At 53.6% G+C, this 16,209-nt stretch overlaps 5 protein-coding genes across 5 annotated transcripts; 3 read left to right on the forward strand and 2 right to left on the reverse strand.

Annotated features, from left to right (window-relative positions):
* Positions 1 to 295: 295 nt before the first annotated feature.
* On the forward strand, positions 296 to 3,435 carry BO70DRAFT_11760 (M28 family metallopeptidase). Its single transcript, XM_025537925.1, has 2 exons — positions 296 to 2,961; positions 3,030 to 3,435. The coding sequence occupies exons 1-2, from the start codon at positions 490 to 492 to the stop codon at positions 3,216 to 3,218; spliced, it is 2,661 nt and encodes an 886-aa protein (XP_025404224.1). The 5' UTR covers positions 296 to 489; the 3' UTR covers positions 3,219 to 3,435.
* Positions 3,436 to 5,381: 1,946 nt separating this feature from the next.
* BO70DRAFT_11798 (DUF1765-domain-containing protein) lies at positions 5,382 to 9,325 on the reverse strand. The gene is made up of 2 exons (XM_025537926.1): positions 8,119 to 9,325; positions 5,382 to 8,069 (listed from the first exon to the last, which is right to left on the reverse strand). Exons 1-2 carry the CDS (start codon positions 8,958 to 8,960, stop codon positions 5,525 to 5,527), a joined length of 3,387 nt encoding a protein of 1,128 aa, XP_025404225.1. The 5' UTR covers positions 8,961 to 9,325; the 3' UTR covers positions 5,382 to 5,524.
* Positions 9,326 to 9,475: 150 nt separating this feature from the next.
* BO70DRAFT_11830 (uncharacterized protein) lies at positions 9,476 to 10,100 on the forward strand. The gene has a single exon (XM_025537930.1). It carries the CDS (start codon positions 9,567 to 9,569, stop codon positions 9,948 to 9,950), a length of 384 nt encoding a protein of 127 aa, XP_025404226.1. The 5' UTR covers positions 9,476 to 9,566; the 3' UTR covers positions 9,951 to 10,100.
* A 2,525-nt stretch (positions 10,101 to 12,625) lies between these two features.
* BO70DRAFT_357621 (ATP synthase subunit H) lies at positions 12,626 to 13,389 on the reverse strand. The gene is made up of 3 exons (XM_025542078.1): positions 13,355 to 13,389; positions 13,200 to 13,281; positions 12,626 to 13,090 (listed from the first exon to the last, which is right to left on the reverse strand). The coding sequence occupies exons 1-3, from the start codon at positions 13,379 to 13,381 to the stop codon at positions 12,825 to 12,827; spliced, it is 375 nt and encodes a 124-aa protein (XP_025404227.1). The 5' UTR covers positions 13,382 to 13,389; the 3' UTR covers positions 12,626 to 12,824.
* Positions 13,390 to 14,364: 975 nt separating this feature from the next.
* Positions 14,365 to 15,417, forward strand: BO70DRAFT_367615 (transcription factor SUA7; the record flags this gene model as incomplete). The annotated part of the gene is made up of 1 exon (XM_025544574.1): positions 14,365 to 15,417. One exon carries the CDS (start codon positions 14,365 to 14,367, stop codon positions 15,415 to 15,417), a length of 1,053 nt encoding a protein of 350 aa, XP_025404228.1.
* Between the last annotated feature and the right edge of the window lie 792 nt (positions 15,418 to 16,209).

Below are 16,209 nucleotides of genomic sequence, written 5' to 3' on the forward strand. Positions count from 1 at the left end.
ACCATGTTGGGGGCCATTCCCCCACTACAGAATCATCGGGAGAAGTCTGATCCATCGTCCAGAACCCGTCTGCCTACGGATGCCGAGCCGTGGGCCCCCCCCGGTGTTCGACTGCGCCACGCGTAGCCTCAAGCCCAGCTCGAACCTCGAGCGGACGGGCGGTCCGGGGAAAGACTTACGTGAGTTCTGCCTCTCTCTCCAGTCTGACGCTGCGATCGACTGACGACGTCCAAGTCCCCTTCTCCCCTTAGGATTCATTCCTCGCCCTCCCCTCACCCTCCACCCTCCCCCCCCCCCCTTACGCAACCCAACCCCTCTCAACCCCCCTCCCTCCTCTTCAACGTCTCCTGTCATTCGTTCTCACCCCTCCGATTCGGGAGCATGGCTGCACCTGTCACTCCTTTCCCATCCAGGTCATGATCCCGCTTAGCCCGGTATCTGTGATACTATCCAACTCGCACGGCTCCCGGGAGCCCCATACCTCCCGCCATGGGCAACGATAATAAGTTTGAATATGAATCCCTCCCGATCCCCTCCTACGAAGAGGCTATCGGTGCTCGCCCCAGTTCCTCCCGATCCCACCTCGATGCCGAAGAGACAACCGACCAGGCCGAACGACAAGGCCTCCTTCAGCGCGGCCCTGATCCCGCCGCCCGCGGAGATCGACGCCATGGATACCAGCCTCCCACCGTCGAGTCCGCTCGGAATAGCCTCGATGACCTCGAGTCGTCGGGCTCCGGGTCGGAAAGGGGCTCGCTCGAGGCGCTGCAGCGGGAGCTCGCTCAGATGGACGTGGAGGATGCGGATCACCAATCATCGTCTCGTCGCTCGCAGCTGCGCTCTCGCTTCTCCAAGCGATTCAACAACCTGACCCGGACCCTTTCGTCATTCAATCTCCCCTTCCGTCGCTTTCTACCGACTCTTCCCCGGTTCACCGTCCACGTCGACGAAGCCCGAGACGGCCTGAAGCAGAACGGGTGCATGATCCTGCTGCGTGTCTTCGGGCTGTTCCTGGTCGCCGCTATCGTTTACGTCTTCTTTATCTCCGATCTGTTCAACATGAACGCCAAGTTCATCATGGGACAATCCTACAGCGCGGCATCCGTCGAGAACTTCGTCCAGGGCCATATCAACGAAACCAACATCGCGGAAAACCTACGGAAGTTGACCGCCTATCCTCACATCGCCGGTACGGAAGGCAGTTTTGTTCTGGCAGAATGGATCGAAGCGGAGTTCAAACAGGCGGGTTTCGATGAGGCAGAGATGGAAGAGTTCCAGGTGTATCTGAACTACCCCAGGCCCGATGGCCGAAAGGTGGCGATCATCGACCCCCCGGAGTTGGCGTGGGAGGCCGCCCTGGAGGAAGATAGCGAGCAGACCCTGGTATTCCATGGGCATTCGAAGTCGGGGAATGTTACAGGCCACCTGGTCTACGCAAATTACGGCTCTCGGGAGGATTTCCAATACCTGGCAGACCAAGGCATTGATCTGAGCGGCTCCATAGCGCTGGTTCGTTATTATGGAACAGAGACCGATCGGGCCTTGAAGGTCAAAGCCGCTGAACTGGCCGGCGCAGTGGGGTGTATCATATATTCGGATCCGGCCCAGGACGGGTTTGTCCGAGGCCCCGCCTTTCCAGACGGACGCTATATGCCAGCGGACGGGACGCAAAGGGGTGCCGTCAGTCTGATGTCGTGGGTCGTTGGGGATGTCCTCTCCCCTGGTTTCGCATCAACTCCGCATGAGAAGGTCCGGCTCCGACCGGAGGACAGCGCGGGGTTGACGGCAATTCCCAGTATCCCTCTCGCCTGGCGTGATGCTCAGAGACTCTTGCAGGTTCTCAAGGGTCATGGGTCAAAGGTGCCGGCCAAGTGGGTTGGCGGTGTTCCGGACGTGGATCAGTGGTGGACCGGAGACGCGTCCTCTCCCACTGTCAACCTCATGAACCTCCAGGATGAGGAGACAAGACAGCCGATCTACAACGTGGTCGGTAGGATCATCGGGCTGGAGCAGCCGGAGAAGAAGATCATCATCGGCAACCACCGAGACTCGTGGTGTTTAGGAAGCGCCGATCCAGGCAGCGGCACGGCTGTGTTCTTGGAGCTTGCTCGGGTCTTCGGCGAATTGCTCACATTTGGCTGGCGTCCCTTGCGCACCATTGAGTTTATCAGCTGGGATGCAGAGGAATACAACCTTGTTGGGTCGACCGAGCACGTCGAGAAGGAAATCAAGGCCCTTCGTGAGCATGGGTTCGCATACATCAACGTCGACGTTGGCGTTAGCGGCAAGGAGTTCGAGGCCAGTGGAAGTCCGCTTTTCGAACGGGTTATCACGCAGATCCTAGCCCGCATCTCGGATCCCATCAGCAATGAAACGCTCAAGGATCTATGGGAGAAGAAGAAGAAGCGGCTTGGGCCTCTTGGCTCTGGAAGCGATTACGTCGCTTTCCAGGACATTGCGGGAACCTCGAGTGTTGACTTTGGATTCACCGGCGAACCGTTCCCCTACCACAGCTGCTATGAGAACTGGGACTGGATGACCAAATTCGGGGACCCCGGCTTCCAGTACCACAAGATCTTGGGCCAGTTCTGGGGACTGCTGATTCTTCAGATTGCAGACAGCCCGATTTTGCCCTTCGACCTGGAGGGATACGCGGATCATATGGCCGGCTACATTGCCGATCTGGAGAGCTACGCCAAGTCGAAGAATGTGCCCATCTCCGGTGGTGTTTCCGAGACCGCTGCGCGAGATGTTTCCGTGACCTTCACCCCCCTGCACCAGGCCGCCGCGAAGCTCAAGGCCGACACGGCGGAGTTCCAAGGCTGGGCTCAGGTCTGGCACGACAGCGTCTGGGGCTCAGGGGGGTACGAGAACAACGTGATTGCCATTCAGCGACTTAAACACAACGTCAAGCTGTCCCACTTCGAGACGCATCTTCTCGACGACCGGCCCGATGGCGGAGTAAGTGACCCGATACACCCATACACCCTTTCCGAAGGATATCAATCTAACAACACCCGTCTCAACAGGTCCCGAACCGCACGCAGTTCAAACATGTCATCTTCGGCCCAGAGCTTTGGTCCGGTTACGACCCGACCTTCTTCCCCGCCATCCGGGATAGTATCGATTCTGGCAACTGGAACCTGACCCAGGAATGGATCGACCGGGTGGCAGACATCCTCAGCTTCGCCGGCGACCAGCTCTTCATCCATACATGATCTAGTAATATCTTCTACCGCTTCCTTCCCTTCCCTTCCCTTCCTCTTCCTCGCACCATACCATACCATACCACCTCTACAGACTTCGACCCCCCAGCGCCAGTTATATACACCCCAATTCCAATTGCACAGTATTCATCTTCCTCCCTCTCTACCTCTGTGTATTTCCCTCTTGTTTGTCCAAAAGATTCCCTTTCCTTGGCAAATACTGTTTCCCTTGATAGACAGGCATTGACTTTCCCCTCCCTGTTGCTTCTCATCACCGCCCCCATCTCTCTCATGCAATGCCTTCCTGATCTTCATCTCCGTGTATGTAGTGGCTCCTAACCCGAGTTTCGTATCATCTATCTTCCTGACTGACTGACTGATTGATTGACCTACTTTCTGTCTGTCTATCTTTCGTCTCTGTATCTACGTACCTAGCCTTAACCGTGATGGGTTTGTTTGATCTTTTCTTCTTTTGTACCTCCCTCTTGTTCTCTCCTTGTGTGTGTGTATTTGTGTGTGTATTTGTGTGTGTATTTGTGTGTGTGTGTGTGTGTGTGTGTATTTGTGTGTGTATTTGTGTGTGTATTTGTGTGTGTGTGTGTGTGTGTGTGCGTGTGTATTCTGGCGAACCGGGCGTTTCAATCTATCTTATTTTACATGATCTTGTTCTACTTCATTTTCTCTTTTACCTCTTTTACACCCGTACCTACTACATATGTATGTATGTATGTACCTTGCTTGCCTACCTATCTATCCATCCATCCATCAATCAACCCCTATCTTACCTACCTACTATACTATATATTAGTGAGTGAATATAAGGTAATTAATTTTCTCTCTCTTATAGTATCTCACTTGTATGTAAACATGTATTTATGGTACGTATATAACTAAAGTAACTCATGTTTTTATATAACTCTTACCTTTTCCTTCTTTCAGTTCTTTCTTTCCTTCTTCCTTTCAAGTACTTGACTCTCCGAAAAGGATGATTATTCGTTGACTCTAATACTACGCTCAACTAGTGAACTTGGGTAGGGAGGTAGGTAGGTAGGTAGGTAGGTAATAACCTCATAACCTATCATCCCCAGAAACTAGACAGATAGATATTCCGTAAATAAAATAAAGTAGTAAAGGTATTCGTCGATCGTTTATTACATAGTACATATCTAGATTAATTAAGTCCATGGAATGGACTGACTCACTAACTTAATCCAATCCACCCTTACCCCTGCCCAATAGTTATTCATCCATCCCTTACCACCCCCTATCCTTTCCCATCCTCATCCTCGTCCACATCCATAATCCATGATCCATTCACACTAACAACCTCAACACGAACACCAATAATAACACCAACAAAACAGACACAGACACAGAAACAACACAACACAACACAACACAACACAACACAATACAAAACAAACACATAAATAATCATATATTCAACACACTGCAAGCATATACATGAATGCATTGCATTGCATTGCATTGCCATTACAATTGTATCACAGCCATTCATCCATCCATCCATCCATCCAGCTATCCACTGCCCACTACCTACCTTTCCTAGCTAGCTAGCTACATCCCTACCAACAACGCCAACCATATAAAAAAGAAATTAAGAAAAAAGAGAAAAAAGAGAACCACGCACCCAACAACAAGAAGAATAAAAAAATAAAATAAAGAATACCCATTCATGAAAAATAAAATAAATAAATAAAAAAAAAAAATCCAAAGCCCCAGCCAGACCCCGCTTAGATGTAGTAGATTGATTTGACTGCAAAAAACAAAAAGGAGAGAAAACCCCCTCATCCCATCCATGCATGCGCCGTGTGTGTTATGTATCAGTCAAGTCAAGTCAAGTCAACCCAGGTTATGTTATATATACAGTACATGTCGTGGATGGAGACGACGGAACAAGGAGAGAGAAGATAAAAAAAAAGAAAAAGAAAAGTATTAAATATGCATTATCCCCGTTTTGTGCCTTTGTGCTATTGTGTGTGGTCGGATTGTTGGTTTTGATGAGTAGATAGATGGTGGGTTGTATGTATATGTATGGATGGATGGATGGATGGAGTGTAGTAATGTGGCTTAGGATGTGTAGTGGGGAATGGAACCGGGAATGATTCTGTTGTTGGCTCTATTGATCGCTGAAATGGAAATATGGAAAAGGTCATCTACCAGGGGTGGATGGTAGGTAAGGTGGTGGGGGAAGATTGAGTGAGTCCCTGTACGGCAGGATATCGCCGCCAGGGCAAGCTGAGCTGGTAGGATTCGCGTATACGTGTTTCGCCCTCGACTCTGTATGCTGGTGATGCCTACTTACGGAAACCCTCAACGCCCAGCGTCGGTGTTTCGACCAGGCGATCGCAGGGCACACCCTCGTCGCGTCTTCGGGCGAAGAAACTGTCGCATTCGGACACGATTTGCGCCCACTCCGCAAGCGCGCGACCTGCGTATTTGCTAGCGGCGACTTTGTCATTAATCACGAGCTTGATATCAAGCCCGCTGGACTGCTTTTCCGACTCGGTGGTGTTGTCTGTCGGTGCTTCGTCTTGTTCGTCCGACTCGAGCGTACCTTGGAGGTCGCTACTCGCGGCATCCTCGTCTTCCTCTTCCTCGGCGGCTGATACGTACTCTGACGCTGTATCATACTCGTCCTGCCTCGCCAGCGATTTCCGAAGCTGCAGATGCAGCTGCGAGCCCACGGGAAGACAGGGCGTAAAAAGACGCTTGTTCTTGCTAGGCCACTGGGGCCGGTCCATCCACTCCAGCGAGAATTTGAACGAGTAGGGCTGATGCGCGGTCCGGGGCCGGCTGAGCTCCCCGGATTCATTCTGAGGCCGAAAATGGCCGTCGAGAGATTTGTCCGCTGCCGCAATGGTTTCAGAGCTAGCGGAATCCGACTCATCGGAGCTGCTGGAAGAGGACGCCTCTCCGCTGGATTTCACGCTAGAAGAGCTACCGAACATGGCTTTCAGGATGCTCCATTTCCGTTTGGGCGGGGGCGGGGCCTCCGGCGTGTCCGTCTTCGAGGAACTGGTGCTACTGCTCGAGAATGCAGAAGCCTTCTCTTGTGGGGCGGGAGGGACGACCCGGTCAAAAGACACGAAAAAGCTCGAGGGTGACAGCTGATTGTCACAGCGGATGATGATGATTCTCCGCCCTGGCGCTGGCGTACACGGCGCCGAAGATAGCGGCGCAGTGAGTTCATCGTCGGCCTTGGCCTGGAAAGCAAGATAGTAGTCCCAGGTGCGCTGTAGTCGGCTCCAGAGCGTCTCGTAAATCGACGTGTCAAGAGGCGCAGGGTCATCACTAAATCTCCCCAGCCTCCAGCACAGAAGACGATGGAAATACGCACGAACCATAGGACTCCAATGGCTGAAGTAATGATAGAAGAGAGTTTCGTCTAAAAGAAAACCCAAACAGAGATCTGCCTTTCTTTCTTCGGAGCTAGTCCAAGTGCCCCAGACGCAGAATAGGAAGGAGAAGACCCGAACTTCAGTAAGGGAGTTGTGGCTTTGCATCATCTGACGACAAACTTCGAGCCAGAACTTCCAATCGAACAAATCGGTCCCCAGGGCCTGAGAGTAACGGGTGATGATCGGAAGAACCTCTTCCACAAAGTCACACAGAAGAAAGCATGCATTGTGATCGAACAGCGATGTTCTTTCCGCAGCCGCTCTCATGGTGGTACAGAAGGACTCGGCATAGAATAACCTGGCGTGATTCGGCTCGAGTGAGGACTCGGAGAGGAAATCTCGAAGTAGGATGATCAACCGATTTTCCGCCATCAGGCGATGGTTGTTCGCAGCTCCCAACGGGAGCGCCGAAACCGCGGCATCGGCGCCTTCAATGAAATCATCAAACGTGACCGCAGCCGCCGTGTGGTTGGTCTCCGACATTTGGGGCATAGACTGTTTGTACAGGGTATCCTCTAGAACAACAAGAAGCTGCGAATGAATCGGCAGCAGGCCAGGCGCCAAGATGCGCTTCGACTTTTCGAGCTCGAGTGGCAGCGCATCCGCGTATAAAACATGTATGTACTTGACGAAAACGAAAAAAAGGTCCGTATCCCGGCCACTCCACCGCGTAACCCACGGACTCTGCCACGGAATCTGAGCTGTGCTGAGGGGAACGTCAGGCTTCTGACGAAGGTACCGAACCAGGCTGGTATGGGCGTGGAAGGCTAGTGTCCGCAAGGCCGTGGGGAAGTTTTGGGCGAGCTCCTGGGTCAATGCGCGCGTACCACTACTCTTGTCAGAGCTTGACTGGGCAAGCACTCGTCGAAAGACGCTGGGAGGCGTGTTCCACAGTCGCACAAGGATATCGGCAACACCGGGACAGAAGAAGAAGGCATATGCGCAGGCCTTCCCGCAGAACGCGACCAAGCTGGCCGGTGCATGTCTCATAGACATCCGCTCAACGACAAAAGACATCTGAGACAGTAAGTTCTGCGTGAAGATGTTCCTTATGTTATGATGAATGGACTCCAGGAGAAAGTCAGACCCCGAGGAGCCTTCCGAGCTCTCCGATATCGAAGTCGACGCATGTTTCAGTGGCCTTGGGAAGCCGCCGCTGGATGACGGCAGCGGGAAAGGAACCCTCCATTCGGAGCGAGTCATGATGCCAACAATCGCCTCCAAGTACACTGGCCTATCCGTGCCGGATATGGACTGGTTGTTCTTGCCGTTGAGCATCTCCAGCAATCCTGTCCACCATTTGTTGAGGATGTTCACGCGGCGGTCTAGGTCCTCTGGCCTCAAATCTTTATAGCACTGATGTGAATGATTGCGGCTCAAGAATGGCAGTAGTGCCGAGCGAATGACATTAGCTTTTAGGGCACTAGACTTTGTCTGAAACCTGTAAAAGAGTTAGTCACACCGTTTTCCCTTGCACCAGTGGAACTCACTTCTGGAAGTCAGCCTCAAGGCCCCGGAAGACACCCCACAGTTCATCCTTCTTCCGCGGAACGTCCATACTGCCGGGTATATTTGCGGGGGTTGGTGGTTTGGGCACCGGGGGAAGGACCGGTGTTGATACATTCAGCGACGCGGCGAGCTTTTCCAGGGAATTCTTGGCCACCAATGATTGAGGCGAAGAATTGCTGCTCGGGCTATCTGCTCGACTCTGGGTCACTACCGCGACCATTGGGCGCCGTGGCCGTTTGTTCAGGAGAGTCCGCCGGCGGGCTGGAGCAGCCAGTTCTGATTCCGCCTCAAGCTCTGTTTGACCGCTAATCCTGGATGGTGGGATCGGTGGATTTAGGGACGATTGTTCCTCTGCACGCGAGGAACGGAGCCGAGAGCCTTTCCCGGACGGAGGAGAGTTGGATACCCAGGGTTTCCGGGCCAAGCTGACGAGGCGGCCAGACATTGAACGGGCCTTGGAGGGACGGGCAACGGGCGAGGGAGCCCTTGTTTCCGGGACGCTCGTCGGGGGCGCTGGGGGCTCGGAGGGGGCTGTATCGGACAGGTCTTCGGTGGACACGGTGAAACGAGAGACCGCAATGGTCGATTTATTTTTGGAGCGAAGGGAGGTCCGTCGCAAGATGTCCTTTCCCGCAGCCACATCCTCCTTTGACGGCGACTCCGCCTTGATGGGGTGTGTCAGATCCGAGAATGTCCTCCGCAGGCCCGGACGGCCTGCCTCGGCTGCCAGATCGGGAAGGTGGTTGTAGCTGGCGGCATGGGAGAGGTGGGCGTGTTCGTCATCGCGATGAGGATCTGTGAGGTCTGGAGAGGAGGAAGACATGGTCAAGGTTCAAGGATAGCCCGGTCTGACTAGAGAACCATGCGAAGGAAGAGCCCTGGCGAGGTGTACATCTCCCCCAGCCGAGGACGACTGCGCAGTATACTAGCTATCGCTCAAGCGGGCGTTGGGGAGACCAGCTCCTCCATGCACAACAGCAAATGCACGCCGAGGGCGATCAAATCATATGCAGGCGAGCTTCTTCCAGTAGCATTGAAACGCCTGGACACCGGTGGGGAGGGACGGAGGGCCCGGCAGGGAGGGAGGCTTGGAGAATTGGAGGGGGGTGGATTGGCGGCGGCGGTGCAGGCAGGCGGCGGAGGACAGGCAAGCGACCACGTCAAGCGGATGCGGCAGTAGGCGACAACAGCGCTCGGACGGCGACCGTCTCGGAAAAGCTAAACGGGGAAATAGTCGAGGAGGTATGTACACCGACTAAGGACGGAGTGTTAGCCAGCGCTGGGAGTGGAAAGAAGGGCGCGCGGGTTGATCGACGGACGGGAAGAATTCCGGGCGTAGACTTGGGGGGGGGGGGAGGAGGAAGCAAGTATAGCAGCGGATAAAGATGATAAACGATTGACGGTTCAACGAGGGGCAGGTGGGAGGTGGATGCAGGAGGTCTGGTCGCCGTGTCGTTTTAATTTTAATTTCTGGATTCAGGTTTTTTCCCCTTTTCCCCCTAATTCTTTATATGCGAGTAGGGACGCAGCGAAGGAAGCATGCAGGAAGCCGAAGAAACGAATGTCGGGAACAAAGAGAGGAAGGGAGGAGGAGGGGGGGGGGGGTGAAGGTAAAGGCGAAGAGGAAGATGAGGGAAGCGAGAGACAGACAGGGAGAAAGGAGCCAGAGGCAGACAAGGCAAGATGGATAGAGGGGGAGAGGGAGAGGGAGGGAGGAAGCAAGAGAGAGAGAGAGAGAATAGCGGATGGCGGATGGAGGATGGATGACAAGCAGCAGCAGGCCGAATGGGGCAGAAGGCAGGCTGGACACTGACCGGTTTCAACTTTCAATAATAATCTTCAATTCATTCATTCGCACTCATTACATACACCCGCAGCCTGCCGTTGCTGTGATCCAGCCTGGCCTCACTCAGCCCTTCAGGTTCCAAGCAACAAGCAGTTTGGAGACAAGCAAAATTAAACTAATGCCCTGGAAGGCTGATTGAGGCTGGTGGACGGGTGGAATCACCAGGTGTTCGGAAGCGGTGGTGATGCTGAGAGTGGGAGAGAGAGAGGGTGTGGAGGCCTGGAAGGGGAGAGAGCACCAGGACTGGGAATCTCACCACGTTTAAGATGTTAAGATGTGAATTTTTCCCGAGTAGTTCTTCATTATTTTATTCTCTTTGCTTTTTTGTTACTTTCTTTCTTTCTTTTTTTTTTTTTCTCTATTTCCCCTGTCGTTCTTTGCTGCCAGTCTCTCTGCCTGCCAGCCTGCCATGTACTTTCCAGTTGCCCCGTCCATACGGTATGTATCGCTGGCGGTACTCCATACGCGCCCCGTACTTTCTGTCCCCTTCCCCCCCCCTCAACACTCACTCACTGCCTTACGTACGTATCATCCCCATCCCCAGCGGAATTCCAGTCATCCGAACCGAGGACTCGTCCAGAATGAAATGGGAAATCCCTTCGGGTGATTCGAAGCGTCGACCATTTTAACAGTGGAAGCATCCTTCCCATCGCCCAGTTCTCATTGTGCGCTGCCCTCGCTCTCTCTCGGACGGAGGATTGTGCTCAAGCCTCGAAACCCAATACATGGGCCCCCCCCCAATGCAAGGCTGGGAAGGGAAATTCAATAATTGCGTCATGGCGAATCATTCGACCGGGCGCAATTGCTATGAATAACCACACGCCTTCTTGGCCCTGTGGGAAGCGAGCTGGTTACTGTGCGGAGTATACGAAGTCGCATACTCCGGACTATGGGAGCCAGGAAAGTATCGGATCGCTAGGCTGGGACTATTAATGGGGCACCGCTGTACCATGACGGTACCGTACGTCCACCTTGGGAGTACCACCTATCTACTTTGTAGATATGTCGGGTTCTTTCTCCTCTCTCTCTCTCTCTTCCTCCCTCTTTCTCTATCTTTCGGTTATCTCTGCCCTCCGGTGTCAGACTTCGCTGCATGTGCGTCCAACAGAGGCTTGCAGGCACAGGCTGGCTAGCGGTAGCGTTCAACCCTCGTCGATACCCGCTGACTCGATGAAGGGAGAGGAGGACATTCTTCCGCGATATTGTTAGTGACTAGTGCTCTATTTCGTACAGGAGGGAATGGTCCTTGGCAGGACCCTGATGTTAGACCCTTTCTGGTTACTGTATGGGGTAATCGTGAAACACGATGAGTAATGCGGTGCGTGTTCGACTTGGCATGGTTAGTGAGTGAGCTAGGGTTCCAACGAGGAGTTTGGCTGAGGCCTTCTTCTTCGTCACCGTCCCGATCTCCCATCTTCAGTGCTCCGTAATCCGTAAGTATATCGAACGGGGTACGGAGTAGATACGGGGTGCACACCCTCAGTACCACTGCAGGAGACCCGCCCCGAGTCCTCTTCAGACAGTCAGGTCGCCATTCGAATCTTAATCACGATCGTTATGGCGCATCAGACAGTGGCGTAATGCCCGCCAATCCGATTCCCCGAGGAATGTGGTACAGTTAGAAACTGTCCACCTGGAGAATACCGCTGCATTCCTTCCAGCCAACAACGTCACTCGCGGAATAATAACCTTGATGATGAACTGCCCCCCCCCCCCCCCCCCTAGCCATTTCATCCCTGCCACGGTGCCCTGATCCGTGCCAGGATACCTGGAGTATCAGAACAAGAACAAGGTATCTAACCGTCTGACTGTCTATCACCTCCATCAATCGGTCCATGGATCGACCCTGCAGTCGGGATGTACGAACCATATGTTTGCTGCTGAGATGTCGTAGACAGATAGACAGACATACTTACATGCATACAGACCCATCCACACAGACTCGGGATGAGTCAAGTACCTAGGCATCTCCCAGTCCCAGGGCAGCAGTTTAGCGGTCTGAGGGCCGTCCTGGAGCTGTCATATCGCCCTCTGCAGCCGCGCGAGAACAACAAGGCCTCTGCGTACCCTCCCCTGCAGCCACTCCCATTCGACCGATCTGGTCTGCAATTCAAACGGGGATCCGTCCTGTCCTTCACAGTTCACACCCGATGAAGAAGTACACGTTATTGATCGACTCTCAGCCTGAAGTAAGGTAGCTCGGTAAGGTAGATAGATAGTCAGTCCTACCCAGGTACGGAGTACAGCGTACCTAGGTAGTAAACAAGCAAGTCCGCGCCCATGTGCACTGCACCGACAGAGACCAGGTGGGTTCGTAACTTTCACACGTCGCACACGGGGGTCATCATTGCAGGATGCGATTTGCATCCCGTTCGGTTTGTAACTTTGGATCAAGGCTGGAGTGGTCGGGGACAGTGCTGCGACTTATCAATCAGTGCGAGCTCGGTGTTGGGTGGACGGGATATATCCATCCCGCCTGCCGCCACGGTCGCCTGAGGCCAATCTCTGCACTCTGGGGGACCCGCCCAGCCTCTCTCCCCCTTCCGTTCGCCCAAGGGCTGATTGATATCTAGATTGATACTATCCTCACCGGCTCCCTCCCTCCCTTCTCGCCATTGGGACCAACTACAACGTCCGGATTACCTTCCGACCACGGAAATGCATGCCATGTTCCAGAGAGGGCTTAAGGGGGAAAAAAAGAAACTTCATGTGCTCCAAGGTAGGTTTAATTTACAACGTCACTGCAGGACTCGAGCAACAGGTGATATCAACGTCAGTCCATCCCCATTGTCTATTAGCCCGGACTTTCCCTAAATCTTTGTCGTCGAGACAAGAAAAAACCTAGTGGGCAGCGGGGGTCTCCTCCTCCTCCTCCACAAACCAGCTCTCCTCGACGGGGGCGGCCTCGCCGGCGGCGGCCTGGCCCTCAACCTCGACCTCCTGGCTCTCGTAGTCCTTCAGCTCATTGGCGAGGCTGGCCTCCTCGGGGGACTGGGGGGCCGCGGGGGGAGAGAACTTCTGGACGTGAGCGTCGGCGTCGCTGGCCTTGATGGGGGTGGGCTTGTAGGCACGGAGTTCACGGAGGTAGAGCTCCTGGACGGCGTCGGCTGCAAGATGTTAGATTCCGTAGATGCCTCAGATGCATGTAGAGGGTGCCAATGGACGGCGCCCATGGCTGATGGAGCGTGGTGGCATGTTTATAAGGGAGTGACATACCCTGACGGACAGCGGAGGTCAGGAAAGTGCGGCGAGACACAGAAGAAACCTGTTGCCGAGAGACGCGGGCGAAGAGGGAGCGCTGTCAAACCGGGTCAGTCACAAGGGGCCCGGTCGATGTCACGGAGGAGATCTCCAGCTCCTTGAATACTCACGGAAGCTCTGAGGGACTGGGACATCATCGCGGCGGTGGGAGGGGGGGATGGCTGAGGGGGGCACGGATAAGTGGGATTCTGCGAGGAGAGCGAGTGCTGGTGTTTGAAGCCGATGTTGGAAGTTCAACGTTTGTTCGGGCGGCTTCGGCTTGGCGGCTGACTCAGCTGCGGCTGCGGCTCCCGGCTTTTCGCTGTCTGAATAATCAATTGCCGCCCCTCAACCTCGCCTTCTCCTCTCTTCTTCTTTCTCTTGCTCTCTTCTTCTCGCGTCCTTCTTTGTCCCCCTCCCCCTCTCCCTCCTCCCCCTTCGGACAACCCCCCTCCAGCCACCTTCTTACACGGCCTCTCTTGTCTGGGAATCCGACATCTCACGTTGCTCTGCTCGTCTCGATCACTTAGATCTCCACTTGCAGCGGCTACCTGTCAGGTTCTGCGGCCCTTTTTCCGTGAGATCAACACCCTCACGGAGACCTTGACTGGTTCATTGCGGTCGGGCAAGTTTGGTTTCGAGGCTTCCGGGGAATACGCCGGAGTAGGAGTTCCACCGAGTACGCCAGTGCTTTACTCTGGGAACTTTGGCAGGACCAAGAGTCCTTTACCTGCCCGGAAAGGTAAAGCTTTAGCTCATAGAACCTGAATCCCTCCTGGAGGTTTCGCAGCATGTCGGGGGGAACCAGTCGTGCTCGACCGGGTTGTTCCTCGTCAGGTCCTTTTCCCTCGGGGAATTCCTGCATCTTCACCAGCGGAGTGGCTAGATCTAAGATTTCTTGGGGCATTCAGGCTAACATGAGTTACCCAAGGCAGTGACGCAGAGACGTAACTTGCCTATCAATTTGAGCCGTTTGCCTCGCTGCTGTCCCGTCCTTTTTCGCTCCTTCTCTTGAGAGCCCGTTCACTTAAGGCCTATCACTCGTTCCTCCACTCGCGAACACCAGCTTCTCGACTTCCCTCCACGACGATCGCAAATAGACTGCAGCAGATATCCGATTTCACTAGATCATCCGAAAAGTATGGCCGCTGTTTCAGCCGCAGCGAGAGCCGACCCGGCCCAGTGGAAGAAGAACCTTTCGGCCCACGTCATTTGCCCCGAGTGCAAGGAAGTGCCACCGAACCTGGAGTTTCCTGGCTCTCACGAAACCGTTTGTGGATCATGTGGGCTGGTGCTTGCTGATCGTGAAATTGATATGCATTCCGAGTGGCGTACTTTTTCGAACGATGACCAGAACAACGACGACCCGTCGCGTGTGGGAGATGCTACGAACCCGCTCTTGAATGGTGATCAGCTGGAAACCCAGATTGCCAGCGGTGGTTCCGGTCGAGTCCGCGATCTGTACCGTGCTCAGAACAAGCAGTCGAGCGAGAAGGCGAACAAGGCTCTTTTGGCGGCTTACAAGGAAATCGGTGCTCTCTGCGATGGTTTCAACATCCAGAAGAACGTGGCGGATACCGCCAAGTATCTCTTCAAGGTTGTCGATGACGCGAAGGCCTTCAAGGGAAAATCTCAGGATGTGATAATTGCGGGCTGTATCTTCATTGCCTGCCGTCAATGCAAGGTGCCCCGTACCTTCACGGAGATATTTGCAGTCACCAAGGTCACCCGCAAGGAAATCGGACGTATATACAAGGCTCTGGAGAAGTTCTTCACGGCCCAGAACCTGGAGCGGATCAACGCTGTGGTCTCGAGCGGAGGCGTGCCTGACCCCAACGACACCTACACCGCGACCACCTCCACCAAACCCAGCGATCTCTGCAACCGTTTCTGTAACCTGCTTGATCTGCCCTTCCAGGTCACCAGTGTGTCCTCTTCTCTTTCGGATCGCGTGACCACGATGGGAGATCTGGCTGGTCGGTCCCCCCTGTCCATCGTGGCCGCTTGCATCTACATGGCGTCGTATTTGATGGGTCAAGGCAAATCCGCCAAGGAGATATCACAGGTGGCGCACGTCAGCGACGGGACGATCCGCGGTGCTTACAAGCAGCTTTACGCCGAACGTGAGCGCCTGATCGACCCCGCATGGATCAAGGACGGGAAAGGTGATCTGAAGAATCTCCCTGCTAGCTAGATTGCTGGGCCTGGGCCTGGGCCTGGGCCTGGACTGAACTGGACCGGACCGGACCCTTTCCCTCACAAACAGACAGTTGATTCCCTTTGTCAACTTGTCTCTCTCTCCCCTTCTAGTCAGATATATACCACCTACCTACCTACCGACCAACCCTACCACCTAGCTACTTTACTACCCAGAATAAACATGATACCCCCCGACCACATAGACAAAGACCAAAAAAAAAAAACCAAAAAAGAGAGGAAGAAAAAAAGAGATATCCAATAGACCAATCTCGCTCCATTTCCTTGCAGATGCAGACTTCTGTCCCCTGGTACTATCTATCTCTACGGGGAAATGGGCAAGTGGTCCGGATGTGCTTGATGGTTGGTTGATTGATTGCTATTGCCAGTTTCAAGAATGCACCCATTCACCCATCGACATTACTTTTTATTCTCGTGCCTTTTTTTTTTTTTTTCTTTTGTCCCTCGTATGCATCACCGCTCTAGGTATTAGTCCTTCCATCTCTGCGTTTGTTTATATTGAACTGAAACAAAAAAAAAAGAAAAAAAAGAAAAAGAAAATTAGGTTGATTTTGATCTACTTACTCCCCTCCCCCTTCCCCCCCCTCCCCTTCTCTTTCTATTTCATATCTCAGTGCTGGTTCGGTTTCATTCGGTTTGGTTTGATTTGATTGATTCACTTGATTGCACATTCCTGCGTGCGGCATTTTGTGATTTTCCTCTGATTGTTTATCGATCTATCTATCCTGGACGAAAATGTTTCTGTCTTTCTCTTCTTTTGTTTTTTTTT

The sequence above is a fragment of the Aspergillus heteromorphus genome (assembly GCF_003184545.1).
Source record: "Aspergillus heteromorphus CBS 117.55 chromosome Unknown BO70scaffold_1, whole genome shotgun sequence".
In the NCBI taxonomy this organism is placed as follows: Eukaryota; Fungi; Ascomycota; class Eurotiomycetes; order Eurotiales; family Aspergillaceae; genus Aspergillus; species Aspergillus heteromorphus.

What these genes read in the sequence shown, in the direction of transcription:
- BO70DRAFT_11760 (XM_025537925.1), top strand. Translation starts at nt 490, where the DNA reads ATGGGCAACGATAATAAGTTTGAATATGAATCCCTCCCGATCCCCTCC. An exon ending in ACGACCGGCCCGATGGCGGA is followed by an intron (nt 2,962 to 3,029) that starts GTAAGTGACCCG and finishes CCGTCTCAACAG; the next exon opens with GTCCCGAACCGCACGCAGTT.
- BO70DRAFT_11798 (XM_025537926.1), bottom strand. Translation starts at nt 8,960, where the DNA reads ATGTCTTCCTCCTCTCCAGACCTCACAGATCCTCATCGCGATGACGAA. An exon ending in CTTGAGGCTGACTTCCAGAA is followed by an intron (nt 8,070 to 8,118) that starts GTGAGTTCCACT and finishes ACTCTTTTACAG; the next exon opens with GTTTCAGACAAAGTCTAGTG.
- BO70DRAFT_11830 (XM_025537930.1), top strand. Translation starts at nt 9,567, where the DNA reads ATGCAGGAGGTCTGGTCGCCGTGTCGTTTTAATTTTAATTTCTGGATT.
- BO70DRAFT_357621 (XM_025542078.1), bottom strand. Translation starts at nt 13,381, where the DNA reads ATGATGTCCCAGTCCCTCAGAGCTTCC. An exon ending in CCCAGTCCCTCAGAGCTTCC is followed by an intron (nt 13,282 to 13,354) that starts GTGAGTATTCAA and finishes CCGGTTTGACAG; the next exon opens with CGCTCCCTCTTCGCCCGCGT. An exon ending in GACCTCCGCTGTCCGTCAGG is followed by an intron (nt 13,091 to 13,199) that starts GTATGTCACTCC and finishes AACATCTTGCAG; the next exon opens with CCGACGCCGTCCAGGAGCTC.